The following is a 20,138-nucleotide window of genomic DNA, read 5'->3' on the forward strand; positions in this document are numbered from 1 at the left end:
GAATGGAATGGCTACTCACTCCAGTATTTTTGCCTGGAGAATTCCACGGACAGAGGAGCCTGGCGGGCTACAGTCCATGAGGTCACAATCAGTCGGACACAACTCAGTGCACGTGCATGCATGCATCTATGCTAAACAGCTATTGTGCAGAAGTCAGATAATTCAAAATGAGGAATAACTCAAAAATAATTTATGTTTGCTTCTGAATGCATTTTAGTAGTAACCTTTTGATGGTTTTGTTTTATAATATAGTAATAATAAATTCACTCTATGAAAGTCTCATTACAAGAGAGGTTAAAAGTTCTCTACCTTCTGATTCCTAACCTGCTCCCCACTCCAAGCTCATGAAAATGGTTTCATTTCTTAGCCCAAGGCAAAGCATCACCCTAAGGAGAACTGCCTGCTCACATTAAGGTTTTTCTTTCTTGATTCATATCTTGCCAGGATGAACAGAAAACTGTTATGGCATTAGGTCTTTACTTCTGGGCTACCAACTATATATAGGGCTTCCTTAGTAGCTCAGAATGTCTTCCCTGTAGCTCAAAAGGTACAATGCAGGAAATGTGGGCTCAATCCTTGGGTTGGGAAGATCCCCTGGAGAAATAAATGGCAACCCACTCCAGTAATCTTGCCTGGAGAATCCTATGGATAGAGGAGGCTGGTATGGTCCATGGGGTCGCAAAAGTGTCAGGCACGACTTAACAACTTAACAACAACAAAATATATATACATAAGAACAATATACATAGGAGGTTTAAAACTTAACAACAAAAGCCTGAATTAAACCAAGAGATGAGGTAAATCAAAATCTGACAGCAAAATGTGTCATTAATGACTGACTTACAGATGGCTTGAAATAACATTAATTTTTGTATTATAACACTGTACAAAATATATAAAATGAGTATAAAGTAGAACTACACTGACTATAGCCATATTTCAATTTCACTTGAAAGTAGAGCCAATGTTCCCTCGAATGTTTTGGTATACCATTACATGAACTTACAATCACTTCAGAGCCACCAAATATGAAAACAAAGCACACACATACCAAACTGACTGCACTTAACAATATGCTGAAATCCTCAGATCCTATCATATCAAACCAGCTCTTAAAAATCAGGCCCACCCAAAGCTAGGCTAGAGAAGACAGGGCTTTGCCAAAATAGGCTCATGGGAAAAAAAGCTTCCTATCTCACCCAGTTAAATATCTGAATTCAAAGAGAAGGTAAAGCTCAACTCCCAGCACCGTGGCTTCTCACACTGTCTTTCGACATCCAGTCCCATATGCTTTCCCAAACTGCTGAGGATGGAGAGGTGATGACTCTCCTGCAGCCAGTGTCTGAGATGTGTCTTAGGATCTACTAACCAGATGCACTCACATACAATATAGAAGAAGGCTCTGATGTTCCTGCTGCAAGCAGTCGTGGCTACATTGAGTTATGTAGCAGCCTTCCGGTTACATCTTTTGTGGGTAGGCTTTTTTGCCAGTGAATGTTTCAAACAGACATGGCGTATCTCCAGAGTCAAAAGCTGTGGCAGGAGAGGCCACATGATCTCTGAGTCTCAACTAAAGTGGTATGTTGGCAAGGTTGGTCTCCAGCTTGCCCACCTTCCTGACTCTACCAGAAGGAGCAGCAAGCATAGAAGCCAGTTAAACGTGCTAAATGAGACATCTCTGGAAAGTCCAGCCTGCCTAGAGCCCATTCTTCCAATCTTTCCATTGATGTTACAAGCATCATATTCCCATTACCAGATTCTGTTATGCTTAAAATAGCTAAAAATGTTTCTGTTTTCTGCAACTGGATCCTCACTGATATATCCAGCAAAAACAAAAGAGTGGAATATTGCATTGTCAAGAATAATGAGCCAAGAGAGTACATACATGAAGATTAGGGAGGAGAGGGGTGACTTAAGAAGCTACCTTGAGGCATTGCTATATTTTTATCTGGCCCTAAGCCAAAGATTTTGACTGTGTGGACCACAACAACTCTGGAAAATTCTTAAAGCGATGGGAATACCAGACCACCTGACCTGCCTCTTAAGAAATCTGTATGCAGTTAGAACTGGACTTGAAACAACAGACTGGTTCCAAATCGGGAAACAAGTATATCAAGGCTGTATATTGTCACCCTGCTTATTTAACTTATATGCAGAGTACATCTTGAGAAATGCTGGGCTGGATGAAGCACAAGCTGGAATCAAGATTGCCAGGAGAAATATCAATAACCTCAGATATGCAGATGACACCACCCTTAGGGCAGAAAGTGAAGAAGAACTAAAGAGCCTCTTGATGAAAGTGAAAGAGGAGAGTGAAAAAGTTGGCTTGAAGCTCAACATTCAGAAAATTAAGATCATGGCATCTGGTCCCATCACTTCATGGGAAATAGATGGGGAAACAGTGGAAACAGTGTCAGACTTTATTTTGGGTCTCCAAAATCACCCCAGATGGTGACTGTAGCCACGAAATTAAAAGATGCTTGCTCCTTGGAAGAAAAGTTATGATCAACCAAAACAGCCTATTAAAAAGCAGAGACGTTACATTGCCAACAAAGGTCCAACTAGTCAAGGCTATGGTTTTTCCAGTGGTCATGTATGGATGTGAGAGTTGGACTATAAAGAAAGCTGAGTGCAGAAGAATTGATGCTTTTGAACTGTGGTGTTGGAAAAGACTCTTGAGAGTCCCTTGGACAGCAAGGAGATCCAACCAGTCCATCCTAAAGGAAGTCAGTCCTGAGTATTAATTGGAAGGACAGATGCTAAAGCTGAAACTCGAATACTTTGACCAATTAATGTGAAGAACTGACTCATTTGAAAAGACCCTAATGCTGGGAAAGATTGAAGGCAGGAGGAAAAGGGGATGACAGAGGATTAAATGGTTGGATGGCATCACTGACTCAATGGACATGAGTTTGAGTAAACTCCAAGAGTTGGCAATGGACAGGGAGGCCTGGCATGCTACAGTCCATGAGGTCACAGAGTTGGACACGACTAAGCAACTGAACTGAACTGAAGCCAAAAGCAAAGTGGTCAGGATCATTTACATACTACTGTTTTTTCATATCCCAAATGTGCATCAAAAAAAAAAAACAGAAATTCTGGTTGGTTGGAAGGAAAGTGAAAGAGGTCATTGGACATTTTAGAGTGCATAGCTAGCTCTGGTAGATATGAACTGGGGATCTTAGTGGAAAGGCTACCCAAGGTTAGCAACTATTTCTGCCTGACAAAAATGAATCATTTGCTTCAAAATTTTTGTCCAAATTTTCCCTGCTTCCTTCTTAATTTCCAGAGAAAAGAACCAATCATTTTGAGAGATCCCCCCTTTGGATATCACCACTATCTCAGTGGTTCAGACTGCAAATCTCTTCATCTCCAACGTCTCCCTCATCCCAGCAGTAATCACTAGTCCTGACTTTTCTCCCTCCGTGTCTCTGCATCCAGTTGCATTCTTCTCTCAACTGAGTCCTGTGACATCTTTGCTGTCCCTCACTTCCAAACTTTCCCTCCTCTAATCCATGCTACAGACTGGTACCAAAGTTAGTGTCAGTTACCCTCTTCCAAATACTTTAATGACTACCCACACACACAAGCTTCTGGGCCTGGCCGTTAAGGTCCTCCACACCTGGGCATCACCTATTTTACCAATTCTACTTCCCCCCCCCCCAATACCCAGCCCAATCTTTCACTGCGCAAAAAGATGCTCTAGATTACTCCAGGTGTTGCAAGAGAGACAGGGAAACTGAACTACAATAACTACAATACAATGCGGCTATGAAAACATTGAAAGACTTAGGACTCAACTATTCCATGGGGCCTTTACAAATGTCCCTCTGCCCAGCAAAAATTCATCTTTGCCTCCCTAGTTTCCTGGTGCATTTGATCTGCTATTTCATTATAGAATATGCTGCATTTTGTTCTGCTGTTTATCACAGCAGATTACAGGCTAGTTGGGGTGGGGGAAGACTGATTCTTATTCATTTCCTGTCTCCCATGAATAAAGTAGATACTGAATACGTATTGTTTAACACCGTGCTTGAAAAATCCCACGGCCAAAGGCAGTCCAGACCCTGTCCTGAGAAACTGAGAATCGTGGGTTGGCATGATGTACTACACTGATTCTCAAGGTGTATTCCCTAACCAGCATCATTAGCACCACATAGGAATTTGTTAGAAATTAAAATTCTTGAGTCCCATCAAAAGGTATAGGGAGAAGCCCAGCCTTCTGTGTTTTAACCAGCCCTACAGTTAATTCTGATGCACGATGAAATCTGAGAAGCACTGATGCACTGCAGTCTTTCCCAACAGTCCAATCATAAAAATATTCTGGGAAGCCTGTCAGATCTATAGCTCCCCAGATACTTCCTCTGGAGATTCTAGTTCAGTTGGTTTGGGATAGAGACCAAGATCACTTAAACACTCCAGGTGGTCCTTATCCTCAGAAGTCTAAAAAGCACTGTTACAGTGAGAACTGCTAGCCTTTGGAATGAAGTTAAAAACCAGGATTTTAGCTTTTGTTTGGCCACTTGATGTGCTGTGTTGGGTAAGTCATTTTTCCTTCTTAAGGCTCCATTTTCTCATCTGTAAAGAGCAACAGTGATGGGATCTTTCAGCATCTAATGCTTAAAAATAATATACGTGACAAGTTTGCACAAAGTTCAGAAAAATACATTAAGTAGTTGATATTACAATCATTTTTGTTATTAGGACTGAGAAGACTGAATGAAGCAAACAAGCCCATCTCTCTCAGAGCAAGTTAAACCTTGTTCCCAGTCAACATTGATCTCCCATGGGACCAGAGATATAAAATGGTTTTCTTCTTACAAGTTAAAAGAAGTTTGGAGAACATTTGCTCTAGGCTGTGCGCACTCTTAAAAATCTTCACCCACATCTTTTATGACTTACATAAAAGTGACTGTGGGCTCCATCCTGTGATGCGTGGAGGGTTCTCCCTCCAGCAACCCTCTCCCCTGCCTGGTGTGACTCTAACAACGGAGAAGTTACACATCACATCCTCCCTATCCCTTCCTCAGAAAATTCATTGTGCTCCTTGGGGTACTAAGCCTGGGGAGCATTCACAGGATAAAACTCACAGCCACTTTTATGCAACTCAGAGAAGATATGTTCATGGATAGTTTGAGCGTTCATGTAAAAAGTTTTGTCAAAGTAATACTTACATGCAATATTCTATCCCAAACACCATTTCTTTAAGGGGCTCACAGCAAGCCATTAAGTTGATTGCACAATCCACTTACTGGGTCACAATCAACAACTTAGAAAACAGTAACTTAAAAGAATGTTGTTTGAAAAGCAAACTTCTAGGTCTAGAAAAGACTTTAAGAGCTCACCTTCTTGAAGATACTAATCTACAAATAATTTTGCTTAGTAAAGTCTTTGAAATCTATAGCACAGATAATGAATACTTTCAATACTTTAAAAAATTCAGGAAATATAGTCTTCAATAAAATAATAAATCTAAAGAAGAATAACAGTATAACTATGCAGAATCTTTTATACAAATATAATTAGCGAGGGGGGGTAATTTTATTTTAATCATTGTAACTTCATTGCTACATGCAAACAGTGACATCTGGTGGAATGACATTGCTTTGCTTTTAGACATTTTTGTGTGAAAGTCGCTCAGTTGTGTCCGACTCTGAGACCCCATGGAGTGTGACCCCATGGACTATACAGTCCATGGAATTCTCCAGGCCAGAATACTGGAATGGGTAGCCATTTCTTTCTCCAGGGGATCTTCCCAGCCCAGGGATCAAACCCAGGTCTCCCGCATTGCAGGTGGATTCTTTACCAACTGAGCCACCAGCGAAGCCCAAGAACACTGGAGTGGGTAGCCTATCCCTTCTCCAGCAGATCTTCCCAACTCAGGAATTGAACCGAGGTCTCCTGCATTGCAGGCAGATTCTTTACCAGCTGAGCTACTAGATGTTGGCAGATATGAAATCAGGCAAATTTCCAAATAAATTTTTTGGCGTTTCCATATAAAAACAAAAATATACTAATCTTATCAAATATTGATAATGTGTACTAACATAAATTTGTCATCCCAATTTATTTTTTAAAGTATGCTTAAGGCTTACTTAGGTATGGGGGCTACATGTTGAAAATGAATTAACAAAAATCTAAATGAGGTTACTGTTGATGCTAGTCCTAACTGCCACCTACTGTGATTTGGGGTGCAAAATGTTGCCTCTGTTACCTCATCTATAACATAAGACAGTTAGGCAAGGGGAAGGCCAAGGTCTCTTACAGCTCTTATATATGTGCTTCTTTCACACACTTCACCAGCAAGACCTCAAATGGGACTTAGGTCTTATATTCTTTGGTATAATACCTTGGGTCTGGATTATGCAGCAAGGAACAAGGCCAAGTAAGGGGTGGGGGTGGGCCAGGTCAAGATTGACCTGACCACTGAGGAATGAATGGCAGACAATGCAGGACACGGGGATGGTGGGGAAAGTCAGCCCCAGATACCCACACTGGAAGGAAATGCGGAGCAGAAGACAAAGCATACTATCCCAAATGCAGAGCTGCAGACCACAGCACTGCAAGTGACACTGGAAAGGTCTAACATGGGATGACGGCACATTCTAGTGTGGGGACGGGAGCAACCAGTGACACGGAGTACAAATACAGGGAGTATTCGGTGAGAGCTTTCAATAATTAAGCAATTAATATCAGAAAAGTCCCCTCAGTGAGCAAGGCCCCAGCTTTGGCCCAGGACTCAGAAACAGAACATCAGTTCCTAAGAAGGAACAAATGACACAAGATAAAATCCCCACCCTAATAAGCATAAACCCTACTTTCAAAATTGGGTCGTAACAGACCAAATACAAAGCATCAAGCGTGAGTAAAATATGATCCTTCCTAGTTTATATCAGGATTGGTTCTGAAAACGAGATGAGAATCAGTATTTGGAATTGAAACATAGAGAAAAAAAAAAGAGGGATTTTTATAAGTCCACAAAACAGTGAACTTATATATACATAAAATATGTGTGTGTGTATGGATATATATATAAATAATTCCCTGGTGGTCCAGTGGCTAAGACTCTGCACTCCCAATGCAGGGGGCACGGGTTCAATCCTGGGCCAGGGGAACTAAGCAAGAAACTAACACAACATTGTAAGTCAACAATACTCCAAAGAAAATTAATTTTTAAAAAACAGTGTGATATAATGGAAACCACATTTAGGATCAGAGAGACTTGGGTCTGAGTCCCAGCTTTCACCAGCTCTATAAATACGAACTGGTCAATCTCTGAACCTCCTTTTCTCCATCTGGAAAATAGACTGATTTCATCTACTGCACAGAGTGGTGGTTAATAATAAATTATGCAATAAATGCACCTCAATAGACTTTCTACTAGATAATATTCTGTTTTCCATTTCAGATATTGCTACCCTATTCAAGATGGGGGGCCAGATAAAATCTTCCTAATGCAAGTACATTTTATACAGTTGATTTGTAAGCTGTAAGTAGTAAAGATAATCAGTCAAAATAATTACTCATCTGTCTGTCCTTGAGTTTTAAAATAAAAATCCTCTACGGATTATAAATGTCAAGATAACATCTTTAATGTCTTTCCTGTAAAATGTATGTATAAGTAATATATGTGCATGCACAGAAAAAAAGCCAAGAACAATCTTTCCACATAGAAACCTCAATAGGAAAAAGTTGGCTTCTAGGACAATAGTTTTAACAATCACAGATGAAAACCATAGACACAAAATCTTTCAATCCTGTCCTCTCCCACCTCCAACACCTTTCAAGAATACTACCAAGTATATCTGATATGACAATAAATGAATGTGGGATGATCCAGCCTACTATAAGAAAATTAATTTCTGACTGGCTTAACAAATATTCAATACTATGCAATCTACAAGGGAAATAACTTAGAAAAAATTAAAGGCCAAATATATTCCCTTGTAGCTCAGCTGGTAAGGGATCCACCTACAATACAGGAGACCTGGGTTCAATCCCTGGTTGGGAAGATCCCCTGGAGAAGGGAAAGGCTACCCACTCCAGTATTCTGGCCTGGAGAATTCTATGGACTGTATAGTCCATGGGGGTCCCAAAGAGTTGGATACTGCTGAACGACTTTCATTTTCACATATCATATGCTGCTGCTGCTAAGTCACTTCAGTCGTGTCCGACTCTGTGTGACCCCATAGACAGAAGCCCACCAGGCTCCCCCGTCCCTGGGATTCTCCAGGCAAGAACACTGGAGTGGGTTGCCATTTCCTTCTCCAATGTGTGAAAGTGAAAAGTAAAAGTGAAGTCACTCGGTCATGTCTGACTCGTAGCGACCCCACGGACTGCAGCCTACCAGGCTCCTCCATCCATGGGATTTTCTAGGCAAGAGTACTGGAGTGGCCTGCCATTGCCTTCTCCGACATATCATATAAATAAAGCAAAAATAAGACAGAGTACAATTTCACTTTTTATCAATTTGGTGTAAAATATAAAAGGGAAATAGAAGGATCACAGTTAACAGTTTCCTGAATTTTCCTCCATGCTAAAAATCTATCTGTGTATAATCACATAACTGTTTATATACTTGGTTCTAACTCCTCGCAGTATGCAGAGCTCTAACTTATTATTTGCCGCAATTCTAATATATCCCATCATTGGATGCACTATAAACAGTCTTCCATTGATGGACACTTAAGTTGTTTCCAGCTTTTAGTTATTATAAGGAAAATCATAGTCTTTAATCAGCCAATGTTTATTGACAGCATTTTTGCCACCCATTCTCTCTTTTTTGATGGTGGGTCAACAAAATGTACATGCAATTTTACACAGAAAACTCACTAAAACAGAATGTAAGTCTATAAACAAACTTGATGACACATTGCAATTTAAGGTATGAAAAGTTGGCATTTCAAATTAGTGAGAAAAAGAGGATTTACTGAATAAATAAATTTATTGTGCAATTAATTAGTCATTTGGGAAGGAAACAATAATGCTTAATCTTCAGTTCAGTTCAGTTCAGTTCAGTCGCTCAGTCGTGTCCGACTCTCCGCGACCCCATGAATCACAGCACTCCGGGCCTCCCTGTCCATCACCAACTCCCGGAGTACACTCAAACTCATGTCCACAGAGTCGGTGATGCCATCCAGCCATCTCATTCTCTGTCGTCCCCTTCTCCTCCCGCCCCCAACCTTTCCTAGCATCAGAGTCTTTTCCAGTGAGTCAACTCGTCGCATGAGGTGGCCAAAGTATTGCAGTTTCAGCTTCAGCATCAGTCCCTCCAATGAACACCCAGGATTGATCTCCTTTAGAATGGACTGGTTGGATCTCCTTGCAGTCCAAGGGACTCTCGAGTCTTCTCCAACAACACAGTTCAAAAGCATCGATTCTTCGGCGATCAGCTTTCTTCACAGTCCAACTCTCACATCCATACATGACCACGGGAAAAACCATTGCCTTGACTAGACAGACCTTGGTTGGCAAAGTAATGTCTCTGCTTTTTAATATACTACCAAGGTTGGTCATAACTTTCCTTCCAAGGAGCAAGCGTCTTTTAATTTCATGGCTGCAATCAGCATCTGCAGTGATTTTGGAGCCCAAAAAAACAAAGTCTGACAGTTTCCACTGTTTTCCCATCTATTTCCCATGAAGTGATGGGACCAGATGCCATGATCTTTGTTTTCTGAATGTTGAGCTTCAAGCCAACCTTTTCACTCTCCTTTTTCACTTTCATCAAGAGGCTTTTGAGTTCCTCTTCACTTTCTGCCATAAGGGTAGTGTCATCTGCATATCTGAGGTTATTGATATTTCTCCCAGCAATCTTTATTCCAGCTTGTGCTTCTTCCAGCCCAGTGTTCCTCATGATGTACTCTGCATATAAGTTAAATAAGCAAGGTGACAATATACAACCTTGACGTACACCTTTTCCTATTTGGAACCAGTCTGTTGTTCCATGTCCAGTTCTAACTGTTGCTTCCTGACCTGCATACAGGTTTCTCAAGAAGCAGGTCAGGTGGTCTGGGATTCCCATCTCTTTCAGAATTTTCCACAGTTTATTGTGATCGACACAGTCAAAGGCTTTGGCATAGTCAATGAAGCAGAAATAGATGTTTTTCTGAAACTCTCTTGCTTTCTCCATGATCCAGCGGATGTTGGCAATTTGATCTCTGGTGCCTCTGCCTTTTCTAAAACCTGCTTGAACATCTGGGAGTTCACGGTTTACATACTGCTGAAGCCTGGCTTGGAGAATTTTGAGCATGACTTTACTAGCGTGTGAGATGAGTGCAATTGTGCGGTAGTTTGAGCATTCTTTGGCATTGCCTTTCTTTGGGATTGGAATGAAATTAAAGATGGATCAAAGATTAAATTTTTTAAAGGAAAGCAATAAAATTACTTGACGAAAATATAAAAAATATATTTAAATTTAAGTGTAGCAAAGTCCTTTCTAAGACCAACACCAAGACTAGAAACACATAAAGGAAACTATTTCCAGTTTTCACTACTTCTGTATTAGTGTAAAACTTTTGTATGGCATAAAGCAGCATAAACAAAACTGAAAGCAAACAACAAAATCTTTTAAGGTCTTCACTAATGTGACAAATAGTTAAAATCTTCACTCATAAATCAATAAGAAAAAGATGAATGATAACAGAAGATAAATTGGTAATTCTCAAAAGGATAAAAACAAATAACCAAGAGACATCTAAAAATATGCTCAATCTTATTAGAAATGAATAAAAGAAATAAAGAGATATTTTTTCTACATCAGATTGGGGGAAAAATCATGAAAATTGACAATTAATAGTTTGGTCAGGTTGAAAGAAAATGAACAATGTCATAAATTGTTGGTAGGGATATAAGATGGAATAACTTTTCCAGAGAGAATTTCAGCAATATGCATCAAAATTTTTAAACCAAAAAATTTAATAAGTAATTCCATACCAAGGAATTTTCTTAAACTACAGATTGGTTAAGTTAGCAAATATTATGGAATAAGTTAAATGTTCACACATAACCTTGAGTGAAAACTATCAGCCTACAGAATGCCATCTATGGTTTAAATACATGTATACACAGAAATGTTCACAAGGCTTTTCACCAAAATTCCATTCTATTCACTAAAATTTCATGCTAAGAATCCTAGTTCTTATAAACTTCTCTTTATACTACAGAAACTTTAAATGCAAAAATATGATCAATATGGAATATTTTTCTGGTTCTCATCAAAATTGTTATTTAACAAAATAAACATAAGTTTGAACATAGATTGCTATTTTAACTAAACTTATGTACCCACATTATCCCATTAAAGTATCCTCAGTGTTTCCCACAAATGACAATTACTATGTGTAAAATTAAGAAAGCATTAAATTACATAACCACAAGTGTTATGCTTTGTGGTTAACTGTTGCCTGCACAGAAAAACCAAAAAGCCACCAAGTGAAAAGGTATTCATTTTGTGTTCACAATTACCTTTCTTGAGACAACTTATTAGTGCAGAAAAAAATATACATTTCTCTGAACTTGTAGGCTCAGCAGACAGATATATTTTGAAAAGGTTAAGCTATGTTTAGCAAGATAATCCTCAAGAAATGGATGCCAGAGAATTAAATATTCAGTGCTTAAATTAACTTCTTATTTGGTACTTAGGAACAAATTGCCAAGAATTATCATCATCAAATAGAACACTTATTGACTCTCTGGGAAAAAGAAAGTGAGATCTACTTGAGGAAAAAAAAATTTAGAATTGGAAAGAAATCAGTATTTTTAACACTTTGCATGAATAATATAAGCTGTGAGCCCTCAAAAAAGGATAAAGGATGCTTGGCTTGCAGGGTGCCAATGGAAATGATTCAATATAGTTGTCTCATATCTACTAGACTATGTATGTCTTTATGTCCACTCTCTGCTTTAGGCTTTTAAAAGACATTTCAAAGAAGTTATATAGAACTGCTATTATCTATCAGAGAAACTGGAGTAATTTTGAAATTTCCAAAATCTTCGCATAAAATTTTATTCATAAAATTATGAATAATACATAAATCCTTTTTTAAAAAATCTTTTTGCCTAAACAGAAAACAAACATGCGAATGACCTTCCTTGGGGGATTCATACTGAATGACACTGTGATCACTAAATGCAGGGAAATCAGATGACTTTAAATCTTAAAAGAAGACAGTAAAGTGTTACAATCTTGACTAAAAATAAAGTTTGAGGAAACTGGATCAGAATAAAGTATGTGAGAGTAAGTTACTAATAATTCTTTTAATAGTAAAATTAAAAGTGATCTTTTAAAATATGATCTTCTTATCTAGATTAGTTAAAATATAACACTAAGAACATATCTATTTAAATTTAACTTAAATACTTTAGTATTTTAAAAACATACAGGGTGCCCAGCCTGCTGCTCTGTGACAACCTAGAGGGGTAGAATGGGTGGCAGAGGTAGGCTCAACAGGGAGAAGATATACTTGTAATTACGACTGATTCATGTTGATGTACAGCAAAGACCATCACAAAACTGTAAAGCAATTATCCTCCAATAAAAAAATTAATGAAAAAAATGCATTACAGATGGTTTTTCAGGATTCCTACCAGCTCTTTTGAAAGACAAGAGACTTTAGAGTACGCATTCTCTGTATGCAGGTGGTATCACCTTCAAGGGAGTGAAAATTAGTGGCTGAGGAGGGCAGGGGATGATAAAAGTTTACTCTTCCTATGTATAAGGTACAGATATACACACAGTACCTTAAACAGATATTCAGTATATCTAGAGCATTATAATTTAACGCCAAGGGGAAATTAGGGTGGGGAGAAGTTTTAAAAGCCTTCTTAACAGGGTGACAATGAGAAACATTTTTGAGAAAAATTAGGTTAAACAAATCTGGATTCTAATCACTATTTAGAGGTAAGTTACCTGTTACTATAGAGCCTAAGTTTCTTCATGAATAAAATGGAAATTATGACTTCTTCTTCTGATTGAAGATTTAAACAGGAAAAATGCAAAGCACAGAGCATAGTACAAGGAATACAGTTCAGTTCAGCTCAGGAAAAATGCAAAGCACAGAGTATAGTACAAGGAATACAGTTCAGTTCAGCTCAGTCAGTTCAGTCGCTCAGTCGTGTCCGACTCTCCGCGACCCCATGAATCACAGCACGCCAGGCCTCCCCGTCCATCACCAACTCCCAGAGTTCACTCAAACTCATGTCCACAGAGTCGGTGATGCCATCCAGCCATCTCATTCTCTGTCGTCCCCTTCTCCTCCCGCCCCCAACCTTTCCCAGCATCAGAGTCTTTTCCAGTGAGTCAACTCATCGCATGAGGTGGCCAAAGTATTGCAGTTTCAGCTTTAGCATCAGTCCTTCCAATGAACACCCAGGATTGATCTCCCTTAGAATGGACTGGTTGGATCTCCTTGCAGTCCAAGGGACTCTCAAGAGTCTTCTCCAACACCACAGTTCAAAAGCATCTATTCTTCGGCGATCAGCTTTCTTCACAGTCCAACTCTCACATCCATACATGACCACGGGAAAAACCATTGCCTTGACTAGACGGACCTTGGTTGGCAAAGTAATGTCTCTGCTTTTTAATATACTATCAAGGTTGGTCATAACTTTCCTTCCAAAGGAGTAAGCGTCTTTTAATTTCATGGCTGCAATCAGCATCTGCAGTGATTTTGGAGCCCAAAAAAACAAAGTCTGACACTGTTTCCACTGTTTTCCCATCTATTTCCCATGAAGTGATGGGACCAGATGCCATGATCTTTGTTTTCTGAATGTTGAGCTTCATGCCACCCTTTTCACTCTCCTCTTTCACTTTCATCAAGAGGCTTTTGAGTTCCTCTTCACTTTCTGCCATAAGGGTAGTGTCATCTGCATATCTGAGGTTATTGATATTTCTCCCAGCAATCTTGATTCCAGCTCGTGCTTCTTCCAGCCCAGCGTTCCTCATGATGTACTCTGCATATAAGTTAAATGAGCAAGGTGACAATATACAGCCTTGACGTAATCCTTTTCCTATTTGGAACCAGTCTGTTGTTCCATGTACAGTTTTGACTGTTGCTTCCTGACCTGCATACAGGTTTCTCAAGAGGCAGGTCAGGTGGTCTGGTATTCCCATCTCTTTCAGAATGTTCCATAGTTTATTGTGATCCACACAGTCAAAGGCTTTGGCATAGTCAATGAAGCAGAAATAGATGGTTTTCTGGAATTTTCTTGCTTTCTCCATGATCCAGCGGATGTTGGCAATTTGATCTCTGGGGCCTCTGCCTTTTCTAAAACCTGCTTGAACATCTGGGAGTTCACGGTCCACATATTGCTGAAGCCTGGCTTGGAGAATTTTGAGCATGACTTTACTAGCATGTGAGATGAGTGCAATTGTGCAGTAGTTTGAGCATTCTTTGGCATTGCCTTTCTTTGGGATTGGAATGAAGACTGACCTTTGCCAGTCCTGTGGCCACTGCTGAGTTTTCCAAATTTGCTGGCATATTGAGTGCAACACTTTCACAGCATCATCTTTCAAGATTTGAAATAGCTCAACTGGAATTCCATCACCTCCACTAGCTTTGTTCGTAGTGATGCTTTCTAAGGCCCACTTGACTTCACATTCCAAGATGTCTGGCTCTAGGTCAGTGATCACATTATCGTGACTATCTTGGTCGTGAAGATCTTTTTTGTACAGTTCTTCTGTGTATTCTTGCCACCTCTTCTTAATATCTTCTGCTTCTGTTAGGTCCATACCATTTCTGTCCTTTATCGAGCCCATCTTTGCATGAAATGTTCCCTTGGAATCTCTAATTTTCTTGAAGAGATCTCTTGTTTTCCCTATTCTGTTTTCCCTATTCTGTTGTTTTCCTCTATTTCTTTGCATTGATCACTGAAGAAGGCTTTCTTATCTCTCCTTGCTATTCTTTGGAACTCTGCATTCAGATGCTTATATCTTTCCTTTTCTCCTTTGCTTTTCACTTCTCTTCTTTTCACAGCTATTTGTAAGGCCTCCTCAGACAGCCATTTCACTTTTTGCATTTCTTTTCCATGGGGATGGTCTTGGTCCCTGTCTCCTGTACAACGTCACGAACCTCCATCCAGAGTTCATCAGGCACTCTATCTATAAGATCTAGGAATACAGTTCACGTTAAGTAAATATTAGCCCCCTTCCCTTTTCTTTTCCCATTTGAGGATTCTATAAGTTATATACTCACCATAAAAGAATATTCATATTCCAAAGAAAAGTGAGACACAAGGAGAAATGGAAAAACTTCCAGTAGATATGACTTTTGTACATGATCCCCGGACCCAAGAATGCCCAATGATGAGGAAATCTAAAAACTGCCTTCAACTCTCAAATCTGTGATGTTCTTAGTTGTATAAGCCAGGCAAAGTTGCTTGGTTCTTATGAGCTTCAATTTCTACATCTGTACTCCACCAAGTTGTTACAAAGAACAAATGAGGCCATGCATGTGACCATTAAACGAAATTTGCCTTCTGGTTCATGTCAATAATAGCAGGAGATGAGGACACTTACCTAGACTGTGTACATACGGGGAGGGAACAGAAAGGACCAAAACTGAACTGCTCCTTTCTAGTGCCCAAGAACAGAAGCAGGTCTTCATAATCTAAGCCTCAAAAGCAGAAATTCTTTGGCTAAATTCTTTTAAATCTAGCTTAAGACAAAATTAACAGTGGAATTCTCACCTATCTCTTTGCTCTTCGTCTGTATAGCGGTCATCTAACAAAGAGGTTCCGAATACTCCAAGCACAGTATTGTGGCCTTTCTTGTCGGCTGTATGATACACTCGAGAGGCCACGCGCAAGTCAACGGGCAGCTCTTTGGCTGGGATGGTGGCACACAGGTTGTGAAGGGTCCAAGTGGAGTAGTCTTCTGGAATTCTGCCACAGAGATAAGAAAATGGGCCTGTTTTTTTTTTTTATCATTTTCTGCTTTTTTAGATACAAAATATATTTACACTGTCAGTTTAGTTCAGGCTCTACAAAAGATGTCTACACGTGGAGACCACATTTAAAACTATTACAGTGGTTTATAAAAAATTTACTATTACCACCTCAGGCCATTGGCCAGATCTTCAGTTACATATATCCAACTGCCTGCCGAAGATCTCAACCTGTATTTTCTACAGGTATCTCAGAATCAACAGGTCTAAAAGCAAACTCATTATTATTATCCCACTCCCACCCAAACCTCTTCTCCCCTGAACTCCAACTCTCTCAGTGACACCATAACCTTTACCATCATACATTACTTCATTGCTGCTCTGCTCAAATGCTTACATCACTGAACAAGAAGTTCAACACAGTACATTATCCATTAACTAGCATCGGTGGAAATCTGGGTCTCTCTAAGTTAACAAAGCATCTTCTTTCCCACTATGCAGTTAATAGAACTTGCTTCTCTCCTGCCTTTCCAAAACAGAAAAGAGGCCATGAAGATCTAATTTCTTAATATCCACTCTCACTTGCCATGCCATTCAATCAACAAATCCTTTTTTGACCACCTATTATGTACCAGACTTTGTAGTAGGCAGTCTATACACATCATCTCTAACTTCTATAATGAAACTATGTGGGAGGTATTATTATTATTATTAGGCTTATTTTGGAGCAGGCTTGTTTCTGATAGGTTGCAAAATTAGTCCATGGTCACTGGATCTAAACACAGTGTTGCTAACTATGAGTCAAATTTCTTTCCTATTAATGCCTATTAATGACCTCTGAGGAGAAAATGGCCATTAGCCAGTACTACTCCATCCCCACCTCCTACTGTTATCCTCTTACATTACCCAAACTATGGCCTTTTCACCAAATCAAATGAACTTTAGATCTTTAGATTATGGACCTCCAAGCCACAGCTGGCAATACTGATGACCCTTCTTCCTCTATGAGCTTTGTTAAGCCTGCACCATCCCAGCTCTCCATCTACCTTTTAAATTCATTATAACTTGACTTAGTCACTGGCTTCTCTTTCGCCATCTTCTGAACTGGGTATGGCTTCCAAAGTTGAACTACTCTTTCTGCACTGGAAAAATCATCTTCAGTATTTCAACTCTTCCCTCTGTGCTGAGAGTTCCCAAGTCCCATCTCTGCTATCACTATCTCACCTAGATTCCTCCTCTTCAACATACAAAGCACTGGAGCCATCTTTGTCTTTGCCCTTCACCTGATCAGCCAATGAAACACTGAGCATCTCCCTTGGACAGAGCTCTTCACGTGTGCTCCTTCTCCCCTTACTTCCACCACACTCCAGTCCAAGCCCTTCTCACCTCCCCTGCAGAGAAAAGCCTGCGGCTCGCTTGGATTCAGCACTGCACCCTCCGTCTCCTCCCCCTTCCATGCATGCTTGCGTGTGTGCTCAGTTGCCCAGTCATATCTGATTCTTTGGGACCCCTCAGACTGTAGCCCACCAAGTTCCTCTGTCCATGGAATTTTCCAGGCAAGAATATTGGAGTAGGTTGCCATTTGTTATTCCACCCACTTCCAAACATCCTGCAAAATTCTAGCACACCGATCTTTAAGAACCCCTCTCCCCAGTACAATGTTTTTTTTGTTGCTTGCTGCATGCAACAATTTCCTCTCTCTAAGTTTCAAGGCTCCTAGCATCTGGCCCTACTTTCAGCATATTGGTTAAGAATGCCTCTGTTCAAATCCTGTTTAAACTTATCACTTGGCAATAAGCAAATCAATTAATTTCATTATACGTCAGTAAGTTGAGAATAACAACATTCGGTAAAAAGAATTACAACATTAGTGCGTCTGAGTAAAGTTGCTTTAAGAAAGGAATGAATGCATTTAAAGCATATGTGCCATCTCATATGGCAGATGCTGTCTCCAGGACAATTCGTATGGCCAGAAAAACCTCTCAGTTCTTTAAGTTATGGATATATTGCCTTTTTATCTGTTTTCCTGGTGTCTCAGACAGTAAAGTGCCTGCAATGTGGGAGACCCAGGTTCAATCCCTGGGTCAGGAAGATCCCCTGGAGAAGGGAATTGCTACCCACTCCAGTATTCTTGCCTGGAGAATCCCATGGACAGAGGAGGCTGGTGGGCTACAGTCCAAGAGGTTGCAAAGAGTTGGACATGACTGAGTGACCAACACTTTCACTTTTTCAAATATTCTTCAAATAATACTTCAAGGACAAATTTCTCTGCAAACTTTACTTTCTTTTTCTTTCTTACAAATATCTCTTTTCATACACTGCCCTATTCCTGTCCCACCCAATCTGACCCCTTATGTAATGGGTTAATGCAGATCTATCCTCTGACCATTCCATGAGTCTAGATAGTAGCATAATATAAATAGCTAGCTGGGCCTGCATCAGAATCCTAGTTCTAACCCTTGGAAATGCTACTACTGGCCTCTCTGAAGGTCTTCTGCAAAATTAAAGCAAAAATTCTTAACCCCTACCTTATTAAAAATTGATAACAGTAACACTTCTTGGTCTCTGGAACTCTCAAGAAACGCTCACTTATATTTACTGCTGTTACTAATTTGCACTGCACAACACCTAACCCATTGCTAGGCAACACATGTACATTATTGAATCACTAATAGAGAGTGGTTTATGTCATTTCCAAAACACTATCAGTTCAGTTCAGTCGCTCAGTCGTGTCCGACTCTCCGTGACCCCATGAATCACAGCACGCCAGGCCTCCCTGTCCAACACCAACTCCCGGAGTTCACTCAAACTCATGTCCATCGAATCGGTGATGCCATCCAGCCATCTCATCCTCCGTCGTCCCCTTCTCCTCCCACCCCTAATCCCTCCCAGCATCAGAGTCTTTTCCAGTGAGTCAATTCATCGCATGAGGTGGCCAAAGTATTGCAGTTTCAGCTTTAGCATCAGTCCTTCCAATGAACACCCAGGATTGATCTCCTCCAGAATGGACTGTTTGGATCTCCTTGCAGTCCAAGGGACTCTCAAGAGTCTTCTCCAACACCACAGTTCAAAAGCATCAATTCTTCGGCGATCAGCTTTCTTCACAGTCCAACTCTCACATCCATACATGACCACGGGAAAAACCATTGCCTTGACTAGACGGACCTTTGTTGGCAAAGTAATGTCTCTGCTTTTTAATATGCTATCTAGGTTGGTCATAAATTTCCTTCCAAGGAGTAAGCGTCTTTTAATTTCATGGCTGCAATCAGCATCTGCAGTGATTTTGGAGCCCAAAAAAATAAAGTCTGACACTGCTACCACTGTTTCCCTATCTATTTCCCATGAAGTGATGGGACCAGATGCCATGATCTTTGTTTTCTGAATGTTGAGTTTCAAGCCAACCTTTTCAATCTCCTCTTTCACTTTCATCAAGAGGCTTTTGAGTTCCTCTTCACTTTCTGCCATAAGGGTGGTGTCATCTGCATATCTGAGGTTATTGATATTTCTCCCAGCAATCTTGATTCCAGCGTGTGCTTCTTCCAGCCCAGCGTTCCTCATGATGTACTCTGCATATAAGTTAAATAAGCAGGGTAACAATATACAGACTTGACGTACTCCTTTTCCTATTTGGAACCAGTCTGGTGTTCCATGTCCAGTTCTAACTGTTGCTTCCTGACCTGCATATAGGTTTTTCAAGAGGCAGGTCAGGTGGTCTGGTATTCCCATCTCTTTCAGAATTTTCCACAGTTTATTGTGATCCACACAGTCAAAAGCTTTGGCATAGTCAATGAAGAAGAAATAGATGTTTTTCTGGAACTCTCTTGCTTTCTCCATGATCCAGAGGATGTTGGCAATTTGATCTCTGGTGCCTCTGCCTTTTCTAAAACCTGCTTGAACATCTGGAAGTTCACAGTTCACATATTGCTGAAGCCTGGCTTGGAGAATTTTGAGCATGACTTTACTAGCGTGTGAGATGAGTGCAATTGTGTGGTAGTTTGAGCATTCTTTGGCATTGCCTTTCTTTGGGATTGGAATGTAGACTGACCTTTTCCAGTCCTATGGCCACTGCTGAGTTTTCCAAATTTGCTGGCATATTGAGTGCAGTACTTTCACAGCATCATCTTACAGGATTTGAAATAGCTCAATGGGAATTCCATCACCTCCACTAGCTTTGTTTGTAGTGATGCTCTCTAAGGCCCTCTTGACTTCACATTCCAAGATGTCTGGCTCCAGGTGAGTGATCACACCATCATTGAT

At 40.1% G+C, this 20,138-nt stretch overlaps 1 protein-coding gene across 1 annotated transcript in view; it reads right to left on the reverse strand.

Annotated features, from left to right (window-relative positions):
* Window positions 1–20,138, reverse strand: part of TTC6 (tetratricopeptide repeat domain 6) — a 221,746-nt gene that overhangs the window by 106,392 nt on the left and 95,216 nt on the right. The window contains 1 exon segment of the mRNA XM_088829482.1: window positions 15,685–15,879. Coding sequence (XP_088685608.1) covers window positions 15,685–15,879 — 195 coding nt within the window.

Source organism: Moschus berezovskii, chromosome 21 (genome assembly GCF_049115385.1).
Source record: "Moschus berezovskii isolate FMDL1 chromosome 21, NW_MosBer_1.0, whole genome shotgun sequence".
Lineage (NCBI taxonomy): Eukaryota > Metazoa > Chordata > Mammalia > Artiodactyla > Moschidae > Moschus > Moschus berezovskii.